This window comes from Hyperoodon ampullatus, assembly GCF_949752795.1.
Source record: "Hyperoodon ampullatus genome assembly, chromosome: 5".
In the NCBI taxonomy this organism is placed as follows: domain Eukaryota; kingdom Metazoa; phylum Chordata; class Mammalia; order Artiodactyla; family Ziphiidae; genus Hyperoodon; species Hyperoodon ampullatus.
This window is the reverse complement of record NC_136918.1, coordinates 7016503-7040742: the sequence shown is the minus strand read 5'-3', so window position 1 is coordinate 7040742 and position 24240 is coordinate 7016503. Positions and strand designations below refer to the sequence as shown.

Here is a 24240-nt window from a genome sequence, read left to right as displayed (position 1 = left end):
TGATCCTGAGACTGTGAGTTCCTGAGAATGTTTCCTGTGCTAGCCCAGCCCCCCTAGCTCAGGGTGGTGAGGCTCAACATTAGAAAGGGGGTCCCCGTTCTCCGCAGGCCTTCAGATGGCAGCCCATGGAAAACAGGCTGGTCTCGGCTTGTGCCCAACATGGCACGCACTCTCTGCTGACTTCGGCTCTTTCCCTGACATCGTTTGCCCTCTCCAGAACCCTCAGAGTCCCACACTCCAAAGCATTTCGTTGAATCAACAAGTCAGCCATGCCTTTGTCCACTCACCCAGTCAAAAGTTTGTGAGTTACCAGGTACTGGGGAACAGGGATTGAATTAAGAGATGAGCCTTGCCCCTTTACAGACCTCACTATCTGGTAGGCAAATCCAGCTTTTCATATTAAAAAAAAAAAAAGAAAGAAAAGTAAGGCTCTATTTGAGGTATGCACAGGTTAGAATCAGGACACAACTGTGGGAGGAAAATACAAAGTGTCACAGAAAAGTCGCCCATGAGGAGAAAATCTCTCTCCATCTTGGAGATCTGGTTGTGCCTGGAGGTTGTGCCTAGGGAGGAGGTGAGGGCATCCTAGGTCCTTCAGGGGGAGGGAGTGGTCCTGCCTGGAGGGGTAAACACCTAAGTGGTGCTCTAAGTGCCAGACCCAGGCTGGAGATGAGGCTGGAGAGCTGGGCGGCCCCAAGGCACGGAGGGCTTCCTGCTCAGAGCGGTCATCAACCCCCGCATCACCTCCACCAGCCCTGACTCTCCAGCCTACTTCAAGGCCCCTGTTGCCCTCCTGCCCAGAATCATCTTTGAATATTTTAATCTGTCGGCTTGTTGGCTTCCCCACCAAAATGTAGATCTTCTTGTTTCTCTCCAATCAACAATATTCACCCAAGACTTTTCTGCTCCAAACAGCTTGCTTAGCCAGGAAGAGGGGCTGAAGGTGGAGGGTCGGGGATGAAGCAGACCCGCCTTGGTGAAATGAAGTTTAGGAAAAGCAATATTCCAGCCTGAGTAGTTCATCAGGCAAAAGGACACTTACCAGCAAAAATAAATTATGGGATTTTTTTTTTTAATTAAGATCTTGAGCTTTTCAGGAAATCTTATTACTGGTGACTGACAATCAGCATTGTGCTCAGGTTTTTGTCATGTAAATCCCACATCTGTCCTGCAGCTGTAACCTGTCAGAGCCATTCAGGATATTCTTTAGAGGGTTCCTTTTCTGTTTGCTTCATGATTATTGCTTTTAACCTGAAAACGGGGGAAAAAAGAGAGCTTGTTCCGAATGGGACATCCCTTTAGTAGACCTTCTGTGTTTCAATTTCAAAACCAATACTTCAACAATAAACGAGAATAAAATTTCCTTTGGAGACTAGGCTCTGAACAACTATGCCTTCCCTGCTCTCAATCCACCGGATCCCAGCTGATGGGGCTCACAAGACAGAGAATCGCCAGGCTGGACCCATGGAGGTGACGGCAGCCTCTCGACCTGGCCCCGGTGCTATTTTCTGAGGGACTTCCAAGCACACAGGAGGAGAATGTAAGAGGAGAAGACACACTCTTGCCCTCAGTGAGTACAGAATGGAGTCGGGGAAAAGGATGAATGCACAATAAATAGAGAACAAAATATGGAAAGATGTCACCAAATAGGAGGCTGCCTACCAGAGCAATAGTAAGAGCACAGACTCAGAAGTCACAGATCTGGCTTCAAGTCCCAACATCATCACTTATGGACTTACCAAGAGCTCTCGGAGACTTCTTCAACTATAAAGTGGGGAAGTTATCAGACCTACCGCACAGAGCCCCCGTGAGGATGAGCTGACCTGAGCTGAGGGGTGTAAAGTCTCTAGAACAGGGGTAACTATGCTCAGGGTCTGACCATCTCCTCATCACTCCCTTCCCTCCAGCCTTTGGGTCGCACCTCCTACGGGGACCCATCTTCCCTCCAGAGGTCCCACTGTGCATGCTGCCCCCTCATAGCATGTGCTCCCTGCCTGCTACCCAGGAAATGAGTGTCCTCCATCCTTTCTCTCGTGGGGCATGAGAGAGTAGAGACCACTCTGGCTAAGGCCAAGATCAAGGACATAGTCAAGGAGAAAATGCAAGCCATCATCCAGTGAGAGAAAGCCCTGAGGCAAGCAGGACCTGCTTCCAGATGACTTAGGAGAGGATGCAGCTGGGTCCACAAGAGACGGTGCAGCTTCTACTCTGTGTCCTGGTAAGAAGCACGACTATCCTTCATGCAGGGAGGAAGCTGAACCGTATGCAGCCTCTGGTCAGTAACCCCTTGAGTCATCCAGGCCCAGGCACCAGACACGGGAGTGAAGAAACCTCCAGATGACCCCAACCAATTCCTGATCATTCAAGACCGCAGGCATCACGGAGCAGAGACAAGCTATCCTCCCCACCCCACCCCCATCTAAATTCCCAAGCCACAGGATCTATGAGCATAAATTGGGATTAACATACACACACTACTATATATAAAATAGATAACCAACAAGGACCTACTGTACAGCACAGGGAACTCTACTCAATATTCTGTAATAATCTATATGAGAAAAGAATCTGAAAAAGAATGGAGATATATATATATATATATATATATATAAGATATATATAAGACATATATATATGTAACTGAGATATATATATATATATATATATATATATAAAACTGATTCACTTTGCTGTATACCATTGTACAATATTGTAAATCATCTATACTCCAATAAAAATTTTTTTTAAAAAACGTTGCTGCTTTACATGGATTAGTTGGGGAGTAGTTTGCTAGGTAGCTGTAGATAACCAGAATACCAGCCTCTGCTATGGCCAGTGGTTTACGTCCTTGGCCTTACTTTATCTTTCCAACAGCGTCTTGAGGTAGGATTTCATATACCCATCATAGAGCTGAGAAATCTAACTCTCAGAGAAGTTATGCAACTTTTCCAAGATCCCATGTCTTCTAAGTTGCATAAGCAGGACCCATACACTGAATCAGGATTCACACACCATTCACACACCATGCATCCGTCAGCCACCCAGAATTAAGAGAACTTTTTAAATAAATCAGGTGTTGGCCTCAGTACCTGAAATCACCTATTTACGTATATTTTATGTGCTGAGAATAGTCACCTCTGAAATAAAGTCATTTGGTTGTCAAAAACATAAAAAATACCAAATCGCATCCACTTGAGCTGGGCCAAGTGACTGAAGCTAAGCGGACGGACTAATTCCCGTCAACCCACTCAGCTGACAGTGGCTCAGGGCATTAAGTCTCTCAGAGAAAGGGCAGAATTTGTATCCATCAGATTTTTTTCACTGCCTTACCTGAAATGACAGAATGACCACAGTCATTCAGACTCATGGGCAAACCGGGGTGGGTGGAGGGGAGAGATTTTCTGTTCTGCCGGCTGTTCACATCAGTAAAGGAAGCGTTGCAGACAGAGGTAACCGCTTGGCAAATTCACCTATAGGCTCTCTGGGAAAATGCTGAAAATAGACACTCGAGAAATCTGGCTGCGATCAGAGGCACCAGATGTTGCCCCAGATGTGTGGGTGATGTGTGCTGCAGGCATCAGCCTAATTCACCTCATTTCCCCTGGGGGCGCTGGGCACCCACCTTAGCCCAGATCTTGGGAAAGGAGCTGGGGCAACCTTACCCTCAAAGGGCCTTCAGAATCCTGGGCCCCAAGGAACAGCCGCCCATCCCCCCCAGGCCCAGGGACTCTGGGCTGCAGAGCCCTGCACAGAGCTCGCTGCAGGGAGGCCTCCTCACCCCGGGTGGGAGTGAAGGCCAGGCCAAGTGCCACACAGGATCGCCCCAATTCAGTGAACAGGGACACCAGTCAGGGGTAGCGGTCCTCCAAACGCCCCACGAGACCTCACAGCCACCAAGTGAGTCTGACTAAATGTGCAAAGGAATCCCAGCACTGAGATCCTGAAATACCAGATTTACTATAGACAGCAAAGTCCAGAGAGCACCCAAGTGCTCTCTATAAAATACCTTCTCTTGTTTGCCCCTTCTATCTGTTTGGGTTCCCTCAGGAGCAGGCTCCGCCTGAGACAAGGATTTGAGTGCAGGTGGTTTATCTGGAGGTGATCTCAGGAAAGACCAGTGGGGGAGGGGAGACTCAGGAACAAAAGGGGGGAAACTGGGCAAGTGGAGCCCAGACCTCGTGGGAATCCCTTGAGGACCATGTGAAAGGCTGTGATGTTCTCCCACCTCAGTGACAAGGGAGCAGGGGTATTGATCCACCAACTCCTGTCAGTCACTGGTGGAGGACATTCCTGGGGGTGTTAATTCCCTGGGACTTCTGACTTGGCCCACACACAGGCAGAGAGGGGTCTCACGGCCAGAGAGAGCACGCAGGCAAAGGGCAGCTAGTGCTGGAAGTTGGGCCTGAATCTATGAAAATGGCAGGAGCAGAGGGAAAGTGGGCAAGGCACCCTCGATAGCCACCCAAATCCCCTCCTCACACACACCCTTGAGGCTGCTGACTAGTCTCTATCCAACCTGCACCTTATTAAGTCTGCTGACAATGTACACTGGAGAAGGGGTCAAGACCTGCTATAAGGCCAGCCGGGAGTTCACAGCCCCACTGGGGTAGAGGCCCCTAATTCTAAGCCACTGGTAGCAGGCTCCACCGAACTCGACAGCTGTTCTATTCCTCCAGCCCAGCTGGATGAGGTGGGCGGGGAAAAGGCCGGGCCTGCCCCACCCTAGACTGACTGTGGGTAGAAGACAGGGCCATCGCAGACCTGGTTTTGTGACCACTCTCTGATGTAGGGAGGTCTGCTCCTGAGCCTCGTGGAAAAGCAAACAAACAATAACAACAAAAACAACAAAGAGAAAATAGGCATGAGGGATCTTATCGGGGTCATAGAGATGTTTTAAAACTGATTGATGATGGTTGAGCCATTTGGTAAATTTATTTTAAAAATCGTTGAAATGTACACTCGAAATAGGTGACTTATATAAAATTTGCCTCCATTGGTTACAAAAATAAATTTATTTTTAAAAAATTTAAAAAAATAAAAACCCACATTACTCCAGAAAACCATTGCGTCCTAGGACTGCCTGAGTGTAACCCCGACCTTATTCGCTGCCTACGAGTGGCATATCGGGTTCTTGATATAATCCATTTAGGGCATTTGTTTCCTTGGAGAGTAAGCTAATGCTGAAATGAGAAACAAATGTAGAGAAGGTCTGAATCATCCTGAAACACCCACGAGATACTAGAACACCATGCCCTAGACATTGGTTTTACTCCCCAGATTTTGTTAGAAGTACTTTGTCTGGCTGGCAGAGCTATTTCATACAACCTCCGGCTTTTCCTGCCATGAGTTTACTTTTCCCAAGTTCAACCTTTTCAGGTGACTCAGGATGTAAATTCCCCCACGAAGTTAAAAAAGATTCCACTTTCTAAAGAATCCCTGAGGAACCAATGTGGGGAGAAAAAAAACAAAGCAGTCTTGGAGAAGGAAGCGTGTTAGTAAGTTAAGTTGGAAGAGTGGCTGTGAGAACTCTCCCTTCCCAGCTGGGTCTGGGAGGGAGCTTGCAGGGAAAACACTTTTAAATGCACGGCCCATCGTCCATTATAATTGAAAATATGGTGATGCATAAGAGATGATGTTGATTTTAGAATCAGAATGTCAACCAGGTCTTCTCATTTCAGAAATACACATACCTCTTAGTGCCCTGAAGTTACCGTTGGGCTGAAATTTTTATAAACTCAACTCCAAGTCAAATATTACAGAACTACCAAATGTCACTGAACTCCTTATTAAGGGGATATACCATTTCCAATTAAGTCAAAATATTAAAATGCACTTTCATCTCAGAGTTACTGAAACTCTTTGGCAATTCAGCCTCTCTCTTAGGAGCACCTCTAAACTTAGGTGAAGGAAGGGGGGAAAAATAAACAGACACCTAGGGATTAATAACAAAATAAAAACCCTCATCCCTCTAAATTATCAATGAGAACACTAAGGAAGAATTTTCCATCCAAGAAAACAATGTTTTATCTCTGAAATATCAGTATGGACCATAATAAATACTCTAGCCAGTTTGTTAGCATTTAATCCATCTGGATATAAACATGAAAAGCTGTTATTTTTGCCCCCTACAGCGCTGTCAAGCTCCTTCCTCCCACTGGATGGCAACTGCCTTAAAGAGACGCCAGCCCAATTCTACAGCTTTTCATTCAATCACTAAGACTCAACCCAACTCATTTTTAAACTCCAGTCTCCTATCTGATCCACAAAGCTTCTGCTCCCCCCAAAAAGGCAAGGTATTCCAAAGTCTCCTGATGGAGGGGCCGAGTGTGGTCTGCTCTCTCCTCCACCCCTCCACCCTACTTTTCTGCTTGTGGGGAAGACATGTCTCTATACTTAAAGCAGAGTATGTTCTCCCAAATACGTGGTATTCAGTGCTACAGATGAAAGAGGAGGCCCATGACTAAGCTTTTTCATTGATGGGAAAGTTACTTTACATTAATTATCCCGGAAGGATATGCACTCTAGAAATGGCCCCCAGAAGCATCAGCCTCAGAGGTCCAAGGTCCTGAGCCATCTAGATTCCCAGGCCCCAACCTGTCTCACCCCCAACATGTCACCTACTCCCAGCCTGGCTCCATCTTAGGCAAAGTAGCAGTCCTCCCTTCCTCTGATCTATCCCCTTAAATGATGCTCCAGCACATGGTTGATGGGCTCAGTGCGGTCTTCCAACATGCCCCCTGGGAAGGCTTTATTCTTCAGAAGGTCTTCTGGTGAAACGGGACAACCTCTTTCAGGTGTCCACCAGCTAGTGGCATTTTACCCTTTGCCCCACAAGTTCCCCAGAAAGACTACAGCTCCAGAAGTTGTCTACCCTTTAAGGCAATTTCACCTGCAAGTACATATGGGATCCAGCTTTGGTACATCTTAGAAGCAGGAACTTAGGAGTCTGTGTGTGTGTGTGTGTGTGTGTGTGTGTGTGTGTTGGGGTATATCCTCCAAGCACCTCTCGGCCTGGACATCCCCCAGCACACCATCTAGAACTCCACGGTTCTCTTCCTTGTACAAGGGGCACTGGAATGATTCAGCTAAATATTCTTCGTGTAGCTTTAATAAACCCCAAGTTTCTCAGGAATACAACCATCCTATGAATTAAGGCCAGAGGGTACTTTGTCTCGTTCAGAATTTCACCAGAAGTACGTCACCATTTCTTAACATCACATCATCCCAATATCAGCCATGATATTTGACTTGCCAATACCACGCAGCTGGAGCCATCTGCATTTGTAGCTGTGGCATTCACAGCAAACGTCTAATTCACAACTCCTCTAGTATAGGTGGGCACCAGCATTACACACTATTTTATGATACATTATTTTCCTTTTAGTTTCTTTATATTTCAGTTAAGGCATTCTACCGATTGGTTAAATTATGTATGCAAGCAAGCAGTAATATCAGTACATTTCATTTCAGGATAATAATGGGAGGACTACAAAATATTTGTTGTAAAAAGGGGCCATTGGTTCTGAAGCAATGCAAACCAGTGGTCTGCCTTCATAATCCTTTCTGCTTATTTCCCCATTATGCACCCTGAGCCTTTAGTCAAACCCAGTTGGGTCCAAGCTCTAGCCTTAAGATCTAGAGGGAGAAGCTGTTCCCACTTGAGCCAGAGTTACGGGAAGGCGGCAGCTCAGTCCTGCCCAGGCCCCTGCCCCAGCAGCATAATCTACAAAAAAAACTCCTGCCCCAAGGAGAAGGGGGGCTTCAGGGTCAGAGTCAGGGCTGCTAGCCACCTTCCCCGTACACCCTTGCACAGCCACATCCCCAGGGAGCACCCGCAGAGCTTCCCCTACCAACACCAGCCTCAAAAGTCCTGGATTTGGGTTGGATGGGGATGGTGGTGTTTCCCTGTGCACAGTGTCAAAGCTTGAATGCTTAGAACTGAACCAGCATATCCTTAGATCTGGAAGTAAATGTTTGGACTTTGAAGGATTCCCACTTGCTCATTTTTTTTTTTCTAGCTCCATGGGTAGCACTCCATGGGCCTCATCACGTGGGGCCATCTCACTCTAACTGATGGCAAAGCTTCTCCAACTAGAAACCTCATCCTGGCCTCTCCATACACATGCATCTGATGTCACCAACTGCAAATCGCTTTTAGTGGCCTGTTTGGAAAAGGAGGCATGCTTTATGCATGTAGGACTTCAACAGTCTGAGGCTTAAGAGGATGCTGACAGGAGCCAGAAGTAACCACTGAGAGACATGGAGAGTGCGCTGGGCAGAGCGTAAGACCCGCAGCAGCCGATGGTTACAACTTAATTCTCATCGGCGCAGTGACAGAAGATGTTCTCCCAGATAGGTGGTATTCAGTGTTACAGATTAAAGAGGGAGCTCCTGACTAAAGCTTTTTCATTGATGGGAAAGTTACTTTACATTAATTATCCCAGAAGCATATACACTCTGGAAATGGCCCCCAGAATCATCAGCCTCAGAGGTCCAAGGCCCTGAGCCATCTAGCTTCCCAGTCCCCAATGTGTCTCACCTCCAACATGTCACCTGCCCCCAGCCTGGCTCTATCTCCCCATCCTTGAATGCACCCGCTCATGCCAATGATAGCCAGCACCCATCCCGCGATGCTAACCTTCCTAACCAAATCCTCCTTCTCCACCAGCCCTCCTCGGGTGGGCTTGCACTGGAAAGATGGGCACTGGGGACCCAGGGGGATGAAGGAGAAAGATCAATCAAGAGGAACTCCACCCCAGCCCTCCATCCCCACAAGGCAACGAGCTGAGTTCTAGGGAACTCCAGACATCACTCCCACACCTACCCTCTGCTAGACCATACATGCCTGGGGGGGCACAGGATGAGGACGTCACAGACACTGACCTCAGGGATAAGACAGTTTAGCGAGGAACAGGCAGGTGGGCAGGTAGGCAAGCTGGTAAGTGCCACCGTGGAGGTCCGTATGGGAGCTGTGTAATCGAGGTAGGGGGTAAGAATACTCCCAGGGGATGCCCAGGGATGGATCCCAGAAGAGGCACCAGGCTGCCAGACAAGGCAAAGGCAGATGGGGCAAGGGAGGGGTGTGTATCAGTGCAGAGACACAGGAAGACCCATGAGGCAGGGAACTGGGCTCTTTCTGCGGGTCAGGCTGAAGCGTGAGGACAACACACGGAGAGAAGATTCGCTCATTCACTCCTCAGGCACTGTGCAGGTGCTGGGCTCTGCTCACACGAGCTCACCTTCTAGCCCAGGAACAGGTGGGCACCCACTAAGGGCCTTTGGGGATAAGCCAAGGAAAGTGGACTTTATCCTGAAAGTGATGACGTGACATGCAGGGATTCTGAGCAGGGGGTGACGGACTGGGTGTGTGTGTTTGAAAGAACTGCCAAGGGCTGCGTAGAAGTGGATTAAAGAGGAACCAGTCCATGAGCGGCAGGGATAGAGAAGTACAGTCAGGCAAGGAGAATCCAAGTTACCAAGTGCTCTCTGAGCAGTGAGGCCCCTGCCTCCTCATCCCTCCCCCACTCTCACCCCTCCCCCCACATCCCTATCCTGAGCTGGCTGCAGTAGAAAGACAAGAGTCAGGGATATAGATAGTGCCTGCCACAAGAAGCAAGGACCAGAGACAAGAACAGCTCAGGACACTGAAGAACACACTGAGAACACCAGACAGAGAAGGATCGGTGCTCTACAGACTGCTGAGTCAAGCGTGCTGGCCACTGCTCAGGAGAAACCCTGCCCTGCCTTTAAGCAGATGCAATCAAGCTAGAGAACCAGGTGAGTCCCTGTGGCTAATGAAGGGGAGACACTGGGCTGGATGCCCGTATCCAGGCAGTGCTTCTGTGGTTGGGTCTGAGCACACCCCCAGTCTGCACACCTGAGGCTCTTGCATCACAATGGATGGGCAACCCCCTCCCTTGTCTCTTGGGGTGCCTTCTTAGGTGCTCAGGAGGGTTGGCTGGGGATTGGCAGGGCTCAAGTTCCCTGGAAATCAAGGCTGCCTTGGTTCTGGGGAGAGAGGATGTCCAAGTGCACGTCTTCACCCACGGCCAGGGCAGCCACCCACACCAAGTACCAGGCTATCTCCATGCCAGGACCCATGAGTGAAAAGACATCAAGACCCACCAGAGCTGGCAGTCAGCATGGGCAGGAGCCCAGCTTTTTAAGACCTGTAGCCGCCACTGCCAGCTTTAGATGACAGAAGGTATCACATAGACTCATCCCGGGAGGGCTCCCACAATTTGAGCACAGGAGCTAAATCACCCTAATACGGTTTGAGCACCATGACAGAGACCTATCTGCCTCACACGTCCCCCACACCCTCCAGAGAGCCTGCCACGCTGCCCCAAATGCCACCAGTGTGCGAATGCGTAACCCTAGGGGTTGAGCAGTGTCCCCTCTTTCTAAATGCGCATATTGCCAAGTGAGATCCTGCACCATGACCCATTGCCTTAGCTTACAGGAAAGTCAGAGTGTTTCCTCTCTGATAAGATGATGTAAGGAGAGCATTAGGTCACCACGTCTAGTAGACTTGAGACAAGGGCAGTGGCAGCTCCAAATTTCCTCTACCAAAGCCCATTTGGTTGGAAGTATGAACCACGTGACTTGTTTTGAAGCTGTGGCTGCATAGCGAGCCCTCTGTCTTTAGTTAAAGATTAGGTGGTTCTGATCCACAGAAGTAGCAAAGTTTTCTAAAGATGCTTCTATTCACATTTCCCATTGGATGGAGAAAACAAATTGTTAAGATTACGAGGATGATGATTCTCATGATTATTGGTAGTAATTGAAGAAGTGGATGGGCTTCCCTGGTGGTGCAGTGGTTGAGAGTCCGCCTGCCGATGCAGGGGACACGGGTTCGTGACCCGGTCCGGGAAAAAAAAAGTGCCTTATTTGTGACCTCTAGTTAAAAGAAGAATAAATCACTAAAAAGACTTAAATATAATTTTAAAATTAATATGCAAGATACAACCATCTTGATATTTCTCATAATGGTGCCATAAAGCCAAAATAATTGGTTTGCTTTCAGGAAAAGAAAAAATAACCAACAAAAAGAAAGTGAAATCTAGGTCTTGAAAGTGAAATTCTTTTTAACTCTGATTATAAATTATCTTAGCCTCCTTCCCTGCTCCAAATGACCATGCACCCTCCTACAAACAAGCAAAAACACACAAGAAAAGAAGAAATGAAGAGGGAGGGAGGAAGGAAGAAAGGAAGGAAAGAAGGAAACTCTTAAAATACCATACACTGCAAATTCAATATTTTCTCTCATTCCGTAGCATTTCTGTGAGTTTCCTGAGTGATGGCCTGTCTTAGTTCTTGACTCTAAATCCAGATTCTTAATCCCTTCCGTACGAGGTCTGGAGGAGAGAATTTTGAGCATTTTGCAGCAGACAAGTGTGCCGAGAAGTGCCGGCAGAGCAGAATGAGCTGAGATTCTAGGAGTGGGTGGGGTTAAACTGTCCTTGCATGAGGACCAGAGTACATGATTTTCCAACTCCAGAAGCAGGGAGAAGAATCCCCAACAACTCCAACGTTGTTCTCCTACATTCTATTTCATGTCTAACCACTAGTGATGCACTAACTAGCTCCAGGGCAGACCGTTATCTGAAACACACAGCATTTCAATGGGTTTGTGGAATAAAGTGAAAATCTGCCCCTAGGAAAGCACTTGTGGGTTTGAGAGCTTGAAGGAACAGAAAGAGTTGGAAAAATAAATATTCAGAACCTCAAACCACCAAACACACAGTCAATCAAGCTAAGGAAATGCTTACAGTCTCCTCCCCTGATTCTTCATAGGCATTTTTTTTTTTTTTTAGTTTTTCATTTCCACTAATTTTTTTTTAATTTTTTTAATTAGTTTCTGCTTTATAACAAAGTGAATCAGTCATACATATACATCTGTTCCCACATCCCTTCCCTCTTCATAGGCTTTTATAATGCAAGCCCTGCTTCCTCTCCCCTCTGTGCAATCTCCAGCAGGCAACGACAGTAAGTCCTGCAAGTAGGCAGAGCCCCCATAGGAGGGGAGTGGTCCTGGTGACAAGCTGCTACAGAAGACCCAGGCCCTCACTCAGGAAAGTTTCTTTGAGGAGCAGGCTTTCAGCTAGGTGGAGAGGGACTCCTCCTCTCTCAGGCCCTCACTCTCCATCCCAGCAAGTAAAGAGACAGCGGTCTTGGCCCCCAACTCAGGCGGGCCTGAGTAGAGACCCCCAGCTGAAGAGGTTAAGCCCATTCCCAACTCCCTGTCCCTCCTTCTTTCTTCTCCCAATAGCCTCCCAAGGTCTTGTTCACCACAGCCCATCCTCAGCACCCAGATGATCAAGTCAAGAGTAGGGATGTAAAAGAGGAACAGCAGCTGGCCCAAGGGAAGATGACCCTTGGATGCCCCAGTGGGGCACTAAGTTTCCAACACCCACACCCACTTGGGGCTGCCCTGTCCACAGTCAGACCCACCGTTGCTGGGGTGTATTTTGTGAAAGAAGGCAGAGGGTTTCCTTTCAGCATTTGGCCTGAGCCCCCAGCACAAGCATCTCTGGCTTCAGGTACCAAGTGATGGGCTAATTGTTTCCTGACAGCACGAGAGAGCCTGAATACCACCCATGTTCTCAAGCTCCAGAAGTCCAGCATAAACTGTACTGCTGAAGAGGAAATCATAAATCTTAAGACCAGGATTTCAGTGTTTTTGAAGGGTTTCATTTCTCCTCCCTTCCAACTTTGATATATGTACTTACTTAACAAGGGTCTGGTGAAGGTTCATCGAATTAATATACGTAAAGTGCTTGGAGTTTGAAGAGAATATGCAATATAAATGCAAGTGTCACTAAAAAGGTTAATCTAATTTACATCTAACACTTTCAGTTCATGGTGTTAATGAACTATATCCTTTTAGAGAGTGATTAATTTATTGAAATGTGATTATTTTTCCTAGTGCTATATATGGGTCAGCTTCTCCTCTTATTGTTTCTAACTTTACAGAAGAATTCGGCATTTTATAAACTAAAATAATAAATCAAATACCCTGTAATGGTTATATTTCATTAATTACAAGGAGACATGCATTAGATTAACATTTATCTGTTTTAATTAATTTGCTGCGATGCAGTTATCCATGCAAATTGGAAAATGACACATCAACTTGACATCATATTAACAGTTTTGACTGGTTCTTCCCTGAAAATTTATGGGCCTGCAACTGCTGCACCCCTTGCATAACCATGGTGAACACCCACCGTGTACCATATGCAGAATGTACATTAAAGAATTAGGAAGGGCCTTACTGCTAAATTCAGACTTCTCCTGAAAATATCATTAATTAAATTGGTAAGACAGTATAAAGACGGAAAGACGTAGGGTTTTGTTTGGAGGGTTAGAGTCCTGAAGTCTCAAAACCAATTTCTTAAATCTGATCACCTTATTTTCTTAAGCACTTTATCCTTCCAAAGGGTATTCAGAGCCACTTGCACGTGGACACTCAGAACTTTCTTGAATAGAGGAAGGAGGTGCCATCCTGTTCTTTCTGCACAGGGAAAAGCAGATCCCAGAGGGCTGAGTGATGTGCCCTGAGCCTCACATGGATCAGTGGATCCAAGTCACGTGACTTGGAGTCGCTGCCTTCTCCACAGGCGATTTCCTCGTCAGGCTTCTTTGAAGGCTGCAGATTTGTTTAACTATATAATACAACAGACATCACGGAAATGCAAAGTGGCAGAAATCACAAAAATGATGTGCTGTGTGTTTTGTTTTGTTTTTTCTATCCACAAAACTTAAGTCAAATTTCAGCCAATTAAGCATTTTTAGAAGCTACGAGTGCCATTTACAGCCTTTCTCAGGGAGAATTCCAGCGGCATCTGCTGGACTTGACTCCCTTACACATCTTGGTGTGGTTAGAGTTCACTCAACTCATCTGCAGAGCTGAGTGTTTTCAACCTTTACAAAGTGAATGCTGTCATTGGTTTGGAAGGAGAATCAGTTAACTAAAGGGGAGAGGCCTGATGACTAGTTCCTACCAGTGACCAAAGGCAGGGAGTAGCCCTGGAGAAGTGTGCATGGGCAGAGTCCTGAGGGACTTGCAGCCAGTGTGGGTGGCATCACCCCGGCATATCATCACTCCCTCAACACTCAGCATTCACTCTGGACCTCAGACTGTGCTGGGCACCAGTCACACAGAGGTGACCAGGATGCTTCCCCCTCGAGGGGGTCACAGTCTGCCTGGGGAGGCAGGGAGGCGATAGGTACTGTGATGGGGGAAACCAGAGGTGGTGAAATAAAGAGGGTCAAGGCCCCCACCCAGGAGCAGCCCTGCAACCCATGCCAAGAAATGAAGCATTCCCTGGGGAACTGTCAGCAATAGGGGCTAGCAGGGGCACTTCTCAACCTTGGCTGGGCATCACAAACATTTGAGAGCTTTAAACTAAATCCCAAGTCCTAGCCTAGATCAATGACACCAGCATCTCTGCAGGGGTGTTCCAGGCATCTCTGTTATTTTGAAACTCTCAAGTGGTTCCACTGTGCATCCAGGTTTGAGAGTCACTAACCCAACGGATAAGGGGGTAGTCTCTGAAACTAGACTTTGTCCATTCAATTCCCAGCTTTGCTGTAGTAGTAGTAGTAGTTGGGTGAACTAGGTGAGTAGCTTAACCTTCCTGGCCTCAGTTTCCTCACCTGTAAAATGGGGATAATAAAAGCACACATATGATTGAGTGGCTGGAGGACTGAATGAGTATTAATACCTCTAAAGCACTCAGAACAGAGCCCAGCACACAGTAAGCTCTTGAGAGAAGATAGTATTTACTATCTGGAAACTGCTGGAAAGTTCACTGAGAGAAGAGGAGGCCAGATGAGAAGTGAGGGGAGAAACCATCAACAGACTTTTATATGAGGCTAGAGAGTTTGGATCTATCTTGAGAGGACTGTGGTTTGTCATCAGGGGTGAGGCTCTCTGTGTATCCTAGCTTCAGAGGAGGCTTGGGTTGCAAGAGCGTAGGCAGAAGATCTCTGTAGACACTCGGTCCAGGCCTTTGCTCTATGAATGCCTGAGCTCCTTGAAGGGGTGATGGTAGAGATAGGAGAGGTAGAAGGTGGGAGAAGGGCTGGTTTCCTCTAGGATGGGAACTGGTGGCCTGTTCCATCTCCTATCCCCAAGCACCCCCCGGGGCACTGGCAATGAAATGTAATAGGAGAATTGGACTTCAGGTGTTGGAACCCCAGTGGCAGCAAAGATTCTGCTGCCCATGGAAGTAGAGAGTCAGCCGGGGCCATCAAGAGGCCAGGCTGTGGGCTTCCCTGGTGGCGCAGTGGTTGGGAGTCCGCTTACCGATGCAGGGGACACGGGTTCGTGCCCCGGTCTGGGAAGATCCCACATGCCACGGAGCGGCTGGGCCCGTGAGCCATGGCCGCTGAGCCTGCGCGTACGGAGCCTGTGCTCCGCAACGGGAGAGGCCACAACAGTGAGAGGCCCACGTACCACAAAAAAAAAAAAAAAAAAAGAGGCCAGGCTGTTCAGACAATGAGCATCTCAAGGGTAACCTGTGAGGGATGGAAATTTGAGGCAATTCCAAGAGTGTTACGTTATTCTCAAAACCCTGGGACCTTAACAGACTGCAGCATGGATGGTGAAGGATGGAATTCATGATGATTGGGATGGCATTTCTTATAGGCCTGGTGGGACTGGGGTTGATGTGACCCATCCTGGCAACAGGGTGATGGATGGGATGAGGAGGGGGTGCTTTCATTCCCAAGAGATGCTAAATAAGGCAGTAGCAATGGGCATGGAGGGGAGTGGGAAGGTTCTAGGTCTTTATGGGTAGAATCAACTGGACCTGATGAAGGATGGGGTGTGATGGAAGAGGAGAGATGAGGATGCTGGAGGACTCCAGGGCTCTGGCTTGGGTGAGGGTGCAGATGTTGTACCTCTCATCCAAAAAGGAGAGGCCACAGAGTAAGCAGCAGCTTTGTGGAGGGAAGATGAGAGGCTGGGTTGGCACACACATGGGGCTGGTGGTACCCCAGGGCATCCTAGAGGGGACAGACGTGGAGCAAGCCTCTGAGCAGGGCTTAAGGTGAGCTAGGAGAAGAGTTGGTCAGGGCCATCTCTGGAGGACTGATGTAAGCAGAGGACACTGAGCTGGGGACAAGCAAAGTCCTGAGAAGGTACTGGAAACAAGTGCCTGAGGATTAGAAAACCACTAAGAAGTGGGAGAAGTGGCCTTCGGGTGACATCATCCAAGATATCACCTGGCTTCCTGGTGCTGGGTTGCAACCAACTGCAATTAGTCTGACCCCTTGGTCTGATTCCTGGCTCTGTGGCTACATGCCCTGTGGTGTTCACTTACCAATCTGTAAAATGGGTATTTGTGGAAAAGACAATTGACATATATAAAATCCTGCCACAACAGCAGAAAAGGCAGCCTTATGAGCAGTCACGTTACCTTCTATTTCATCTATGCCATCTCTCTCCCCTCTTGCCACACTCTCCTTTCAGCATCCCCTCCTCATTCTCCCCAGAGTCCAGGCTTCAAGTACATCTAATATACTTGAAAGTGTCTGTGGTAGCTTTTCTTAACCCTGCCTGCTTAAAAAAAAGGAGTCAGAGGAGGGCCATGTTTAACCCAAATGAACAACTGCTGGGAGGTCTTCCTGATTCAGGAGACCCCTCCAGTGGACCATGCAATGCAGACAGCCGCCTTCTCTACTTGAGGCCAAGCATGACGGGAGGGGAGGAAGGCTTCCAGCTGCCCGGGCGAGAAGAGAAAGACGATGTTCGCTCCTGACGGGGAAGTCAATCAGAGAGTGAGCCTTCCAGAGAAACTGATTCTTTCAGCAATTTTGAAGACCCAAATGTTCTTGAACTGCCTCGGAATGTTCCAGGGCAGCAGAGCCTCTCTGGCCTCACTCAGAGCCTTCCTCGGGCTGAAAATACATCACTCTGCTAGGTAAGCCTGTGTGATATGGGAAATCCATGTCTGCCACACCATTCTGGGTTCAAATCTCAGTTCTACTGTCTCTAAGCTGTGGGACCTTGGGCAAGTTACTTCCCTTCTCTGGGCCTCAGTTTGCTCCTCTGTAAAGATGGGATAGTAATTCTACCTGCATCATTGGTAGATCAAACCAACTGGGGTTAAGATGAAACCAACTGACATATATAAAGTGCTTAAAATAGTGCCTGGCACACGGTATGCATTCAATAAACATTCACTCTTTTATTAGCTTTATAAATCTGTATGCAGAAATATATTTGTCCAGGGCTGGGCTCCCTCCTTACTCCTGCCTGCATACCAACATGGGCATTCTTACCTTGCATCTACCTGTCCTGCCCATCTCCTATCTGCTGACCAAATGCCTACTCACCCATCCAGCCCTCTTTCATTTTCTCTGTTAATCTTTGATGGCTTCTCCTATCCTTGTCAATTTCTTCCTTTCCTACAAAACTTTTTCCAGGTGTTTCATGCACAGTCGTCTACCCTTTTCCCAGAAGCTACCAAGTTCTCCAATAGTTTGTGTCATGTGTGATGTTTGCCCTAGACAGAGCTCTTTGATATCTGATATTTGTTTTAGCTTTTCAATCCGCTCATAGAGAATAACAGGAGACTGAGACATAGCTCTTGGCTGAAAAAGCTAAAAATGAGGCCCAATGCATGTTTGGGTTGGCCTCACTCTCACCCCAAGCATCCTCCTCCAACCACTGCCGCCTCCTGTCTTCTGCCTATTGCTCCCCCAAAGCTGACAGCATGATTGGTATGAATGAATGTTTGTGTCCTCCCAAAATTCACATGTTGAAACTCTACCCTCAATGTAATAGTATTAGGAGACAGGGCCTTTTGGAGACCCTCTCCTTACAACCCAAATCCCAGCATATTAGGATTAGTAGAGATCATGAGGGTGGGGCCCTCATGAATGGGATTAGTGTCCTTGTAAGAGTCGTGAGAGAGCCTGCTTCCTCTCTCTGCACTCCACACAGAAGGACACGGTAAGAAGTCAGCAGTCTGCAACCCAGAAGAGAACTCTCACCAGAACATAATCACTCTTGGACTTCCTTCCTTCAGAAATGCAGAAATGTAGAAATCAATTTCTGTTGTTTCTAAGCCACCTGATCTATGTTATTTTTGCTACAGAAGCCCCAGCTGATTAAGATGGCGAACTTCTGTCCTGTTCAGTGCCAGTGTCTTCAGCTCAGCATGCTTCCCCCAGCTCAGTCCTCTCATGGTTCATCTGCAAACCCACCATTCCAATTTCCACAGGGTCCAATTAGCGGTGGGCTAGATAATAAATAATAAAATAATAATCTGTCTCAAGCTGTCATTTGGCTATCACAGTGTCAATTACCCCCTTCCACATAAACATGCATCATCTCAGAGGTTGCCAGTGTCTTAAACAAACAAACAAAAAAGATTGCTTCTCTGCGTTCTGGGACAGCAAGGCTGGAAGGAAAGTGTTTGCTGGTCAGGGGACTTCTCTTTACAACCCAAATCACACCAGTAAAGCTCTTCCTCCAGAGACCAGAATCCCACACCTTCGGCAGTGGCACAGAGAGATGTTTATTTATTTAGATAACACACATTGCTGAGTCCTTCCTCAGAGCTGGCCCTGCATTAAGTGCCAGGGCTTTTGAGATGAATGAGACAAGACATGGGTCCCAGCCTCAAAGGCATTCATAGACTAGTGAAAGAGGCAGGTGTTTTCACAATTCAAGCCAAATGTCTATGTGTGCATGTATTTATATATGACTAAGTCCATACATATGCACATGTGGAGAGAGACAGAGACAGAGAGAACAGAGTTTGAATGGAGGGAAGATATGAACAAAGCTACTGAACTGCCAGGAGGTCAGTCAGAAAGGGAGAATGTCACCAAATCTCAGATGCTAGAACCCAGTGTTTAAATGATCGGTAATTACAGTAATTACAGTCACTGTGTATTTAATGCTGTTTACATGCCATGAACTGTGCTAAGTGATTTCTAAACACTTTCCTGACAACCACTTGGCAAGGTAGATCTTTGTATCCCCATTTTATAGATAAGGAAACTGAGGTTCAAAGGGATTCACTGATTTGTCCAAGATTATCTTACTGGGAAGCAGTAGGGCCAGGATTGGAACCCAGGTTTCTCTCGCTATGAAGCCCAAATTTTCCTTCCTACAGGACAGGAGAAAACATCCAAAATCTCTGTGTCATTAAACAATAGCACTGCAACTGCAAACAGGTGGATTCACCAAGCCACTCACTACTGACTGCTCGGCTCACATCCAGAGGCCAGGCAGTGGTGTGGACTTGGAGATCAGGACAGGGAGGGAGAATCAGGACAAGATTCCAGACCTCAGAGCTCACAGGGCAGTGCTGGAGCCAGACAAGGAGCACAGGTACACCAGAGGGAGAGCCACATCCTGGGGAAGGCTCCTAGGGGAAACCATGCCCAGGCCTGGCTGTGTCTTGAGTCACAGAAGGCATTAGGCTGAGGAAGGTAACCGTCTAGCTTGAAGACATGGTCCAAAGGGTCCAGGGCAGGAATGAGCACATCTGGTCCAGGAACCACAGGTGCTTTGGGATGAGTGCAGGTCAGAGTGCACCCTCTGATGCAGTGCTGAGGACATTTTGTCATTTGTGCTTCAGTTGTTGGGGAAATAACTGCCACACCCCCAGGAGACACATGCTACTTTCCAAGAGATGATATAGGACAATTCAACATAAAAATTCCACACCACCTTCGCCCCCACGGGAGGTTCTGCATGTGCACTTTGGAATACGCAAGGATGGTTTTTGAATCTGTAAGAGGGAGGATGAGGCTGCTGCTTGAAGCTAGAGCACAGGTTTCCATGGATGAGAACAAGGCCCACTCCATTTATCTCCCAACAGGCCCCTTGAAACTGCAGCCCTGGACTCTCCTCCTGTGTATGCAGGGCCACAGGGGCTCTTGGGGATCTCAGAGGTACAGTCAGCTTCCCTGTGGTCACTAGATCTGCCTTTAAATCCAAAGGGGAGAATATACAATGAACAGTCAAGGGGCACTGGCCATGGTGAGCCTTCGCATTCTCACCCCAGTGTCACATCCTCCCCCGGTTGTACTGGCAAGTCACTTGCCCTCTTTCAGACTTCGTTTCTTCCTCTGTGAAATGGGCTACCAAAACCAGCCTCGCATTTGTAAAAATGAGAGACAGCCCAGTTAAACAGATTAGCGCAGTGCCTGTAACACACTAAGGAGATGTTCCACAAACTGCAGTTACTACAATTACACAACTACTGCTACAATTCCGCTGTCTCCTCCCCTCCCTATTACCAAATGCTGTGCTTGCAAGCCCTCTTCCTATCTCTGTCTCCCCTGTCTGCGTCCCCATCGCACGGTATTATACTTGGCACAAACTCGGCCTGCTGTCATTCTCTTAAAGTTTTCACATAAAAATCTTGTCTCCAGCCAGATCAAAGCTCTCAAAGCAAGGTAGTAGTGAGATGGGAATGTGGTGCGGGGGGCTGATCTTCTTATATTTGCTAAGAATCCTCCAGAGCACTGAGTCAGGCTCTGGGCACACAGGTGGGCACTACATCAGTTACTGCTGATGGTCTCTACTCAAGCATTGTCCTGAACAACCAATAAATACCTGGAGGTTGAGGACTGAAAAGCATTTGTGTACCAGATCCCTGAGACCTGAGACCACTGATGCATCACCAAATTTGGCACAAATCTTAAGAGGTTTTTTTGTATTGTCTTTTTTTCCCTGGATAAGACATGCCTTTCTCTGCTCCAGAGGCTCCTTGGGTCCACAATGCCTTCCCAAGCTTTGCTCATGAAACATGTGCATAGGATCTGGTCTTTTCAAGGCATCCAGGAAGTGTTTGTCTTTTTTGAATAATCAAGATACAGGAGAGAAAAGGAAGGGGTTAAAATAGCTGCCTGGCCACTGTAATACTTCTGACGTCAGGAATATGTTTGTACTCAAAGTGCAGAGATTCTGCGAAAGCCCCAAACAGTTCTCAGGGATTAGCTGCTCGATTCCCTACAGGAAAAAGCAAGAAACACAAAGGCAGAACAAGCTGTGTGCCACAAACATGACATCGTACACGAGCCCAAGCCGGGAGGACATACTTCCAGACAGTTGTCCAGAGGGTGCATTCAGGTCTGCCAGGCAGCTTGACGCCCCACTCCCATTTTTCCTCTGTGAATGAATTCAGAATTGTATGGGAAAAGAATGCTATCTTTTTGTTCAATCTTCTTCATAGGTCTTCCTGACTTTTCTCCTTTTTAGTGATGGGGATAATAATGACATGAACCTTAGAAAAGGCAAAGTCAGTGGTGGGACACATCATATATGAAGCATACCTTCAGTATCTCAAATGTTCTTCAGAAATTATATAAAATTTGGAGACATAAAATGCACGTGCATTGTAATAAGGAGAGTCAGCCCTGTAAATCCCAGCTAAAGTGTCATAGCAAATGTCTCTGTTTTGATCAAATATTACACATTTGTCTTTAAAAAAGAAATGAAAAGAAAAGAAAAATGTAGCTAACAGCGCCCTTTGCAGCCCCCCAGTGGTTAGAAAGAGAAAGAGGGAAGAACGCGGGGGAGACAGCAACTCTAGCTCCGCAGGACCAATCAACTTTTTACTCCGGAAAGACAAATGGCTTATTTTCAACATGAAATGAATATGTTCTAAGTGGAGAAGATGCAAGGTGTTGGTTAAAATGCACATAATTATTCACATACGCGTGAATCACTGACAGCCTGGATTTTGTTTTTTTTTTTCTTCTCAACCTTTCTCTTTTATCTCTACCAAGTTTTCCATTTTGACCTGGGAACTAGGCGATGCATAAGCATACCAGGTCTTCTTCCCAAACAAGTTTTTTTTCCCTTCCTTCACTTGCCCCCTGTATGTAAACATCGGCTTAAACATACGCCATTTGCTCCGCTACAAAGTGACGAAAAGAATCAAAAACATGTAATCTGCCTATTTAACAAAGTGTCTATATTGGGGAAGGAGAGCAAAAGATTTGGTCGTTCGTTGCTTTTTCTTCTTGCTTTCACCAAAACAAGCGTCTCTCTGAATGATCAACGACTCCTTTACCCATTTCTTTACCTTTCCTTTACCACATGTTTGAGACATTTTCATAATCAGTTTTCCTTTGTCTCCCCCCCAAAAAAAACTACCTCTCAAGGATGGGGGTGGGGTAGGAATTGATGAAAAGGAACAGGATGCCTGCTTATAAAATAATGTTACAAAAAACGATGCCACCAAACGAAAAGATTACAGCATAAACAGAAACTCTCCTATTCTTCTCAACCGTCTCACTCTCAAGTTGCGGGAGAGGCATTCCCGAGGTCCTGAGGAGGCGAACTGGCTGCCTCACGCTCTCCCCACCCTCCAAGGGTAATTAAACGTAGAATACATTCCCTCCTGAGCCACAGGTAAGCTACAGTTGAAAGCCAGTTTGCAAATCAGGTTGCCGCTAATAGGCTGCCTCTTCATCTACAAGAGCAAACTCCTCCGTCCTCTGAGGATTGTCAGGGACCACGTTCCTTCCCGTACTGGTTGCCGGGCAAATCTGGCCACAGCCTTTAAACCAAGCGCACGCCCTCCTATCCTAGTCAAAACGCAGAGAATCAACAAGTTACCACCAAGCCGGGCACTCCAGCCCAGAACTGCCACCGCCTCTCCTGCACCCATCGCCACCCAAGCCCGCTCGGCTCCTCCCTTGCCTCTCCCACCACCGTCCAGCAAGCACGTGACCTTCCGTTTCAGTTCGCCCTCCAGACGCCCCCACCCCGGCGCTCCTCCCCGCGCTCCCAGGCAGCAAATTCCGCGGCTCGCCAGCCTACAGTCTCCCGACCGCGCCAGGCGTTCACCAGGATCTTGCTTCCTCCGGGGCGGGAGAAGCGGAGAGGTCAAGAACTCCAAGCCAATAGGGTTACGGGGAGGGAGGTCACCGGATTCTGCGCCTCTGTGCTCCGGTGCCCAAGCACAGTCGGAGAGGCCATGGGGAGGGTCACATCCCGCACTTCTTCCGGACTCCGCGGCCCACCCGGGGGGCGCGCGTTCCCAGGGGAGCCAGAGCCGCCCTGGGGGATCCTGAAGCCAGCCAGGGAGGCCTTCCCCGGAGCCCACAAGTTTCCACCCCATCCCCGAGCCGGGAGACGAGCTCTGCTCGCTCCTTTGAAGGCGCCGCCACTGATTCCTCCCTCTGGGCTGGAGCAGACAACTGCCTGTCCGCGCCGTGCCAGCGCCCTGCTCCCGCCGCTCCCGGGCCGGAGCCCGCCACTCGGCCACTACACCCCCACTCCGGCGCAGAAAGCCCCCAAAGTTGTCCGGACTCCCCAGACCTGGCCTTCCCCTGGGTCCCTAGAACCTGCCCAGGGGTTGGGCCGGCGTCCGCAGGTGAAATCTCTCTGGTCCAGGGCGCAGGGCGCTCACTTTGGTCATCTCGGGCGCACGGAGGCCGGGGAAGCTGCGGCAAGGGAGGGTGTGCAAATCCAGCGGGGTCCCCGCCGCTTCCCCCCTCAAGCCCGCCCTGCTTCCCTCCTCAGAGACGAAGAAACTTCCCCAGCACCCACCTTTAGAGGCGAGGAGGCGGCGCCGCCGGCTGCCCCCGCCGCCGCCGCTGCCGCTCCCCACGCCCAGCACCAGCAGGAGCGGCACCCAGCACAGCCTCCCAGTCACCATCCTAGCCGCCGCCGCCGCCGCCTACGAGCTGCCGCTGCCGCCGCCGCCGCCGCCGCCGCCTACTGCCCTCGCCGGCTCTCGCCTTCCGGTGTCCGCCGGGCCTCGGGCCGCCTTGCCCTGCCGCTGTGTGCGCTTCGGGCGCCGCCGCGCTCGGCCTCCGGTGCCCGCCGCCGCGCCGCTAGCTCGCCCGCAGCAGCCGCGCTCACTGGCGCGGACCCTGAGCAGCTCCGGCGCTCACCCCGGGACGGCCCGTGACGTCACGGAGGGAGGGAGGTGGCTCCTGCATATTCATGAGACGCGGACACCGGCCGCGGCTCCTAGGCTCGCGGCTCCGCGCCCTCTCCCCCCAACTTTCCTCCGCCGTCCTCGAGCTCCGGGGCGCTCCTCCTCCAGGTAGGACTCGGCTCCCAGAGGACCGGGTGGGCGGCTGCGGGGAGCCCTCCGGCCTCGCGCGCTCGCTCCGGCTCTCAAATAACTGCCTCAGGGGAGGGCTGGCTCCCTCAGAAGTGGTCCCCGGGAGCCTGAGCGTCGCCTGCGGGGGCTCAGGGCACCGTGCCCCGCCACGCCCTTGGAGCTGACATCCGTGCGGAGAGGCGGG

The 24240-nt window shown here is 48.9% G+C and overlaps 1 protein-coding gene across 2 annotated transcripts in view; it reads right to left on the bottom strand.

The window, feature by feature from the left end:
• The window catches only part of CLSTN2 (calsyntenin 2), a gene marked incomplete at both ends in the record, with an annotated part of 642483 nt that extends 618549 nt beyond the window's left edge, over window positions 1-23934 (bottom strand). Inside the window, one exon of one of the 2 annotated variants that reach the window (XM_079704858.1) lies at window positions 23534-23934. In XM_079704858.1, coding sequence (XP_079560984.1) covers window positions 23534-23642 — 109 coding nt within the window. The remainder of the gene's footprint in view (window positions 1-23533) is intronic. The other variant, XM_079704859.1, reaches the window with a different exon arrangement.
• Between the last annotated feature and the right edge of the window lie 306 nt (window positions 23935-24240).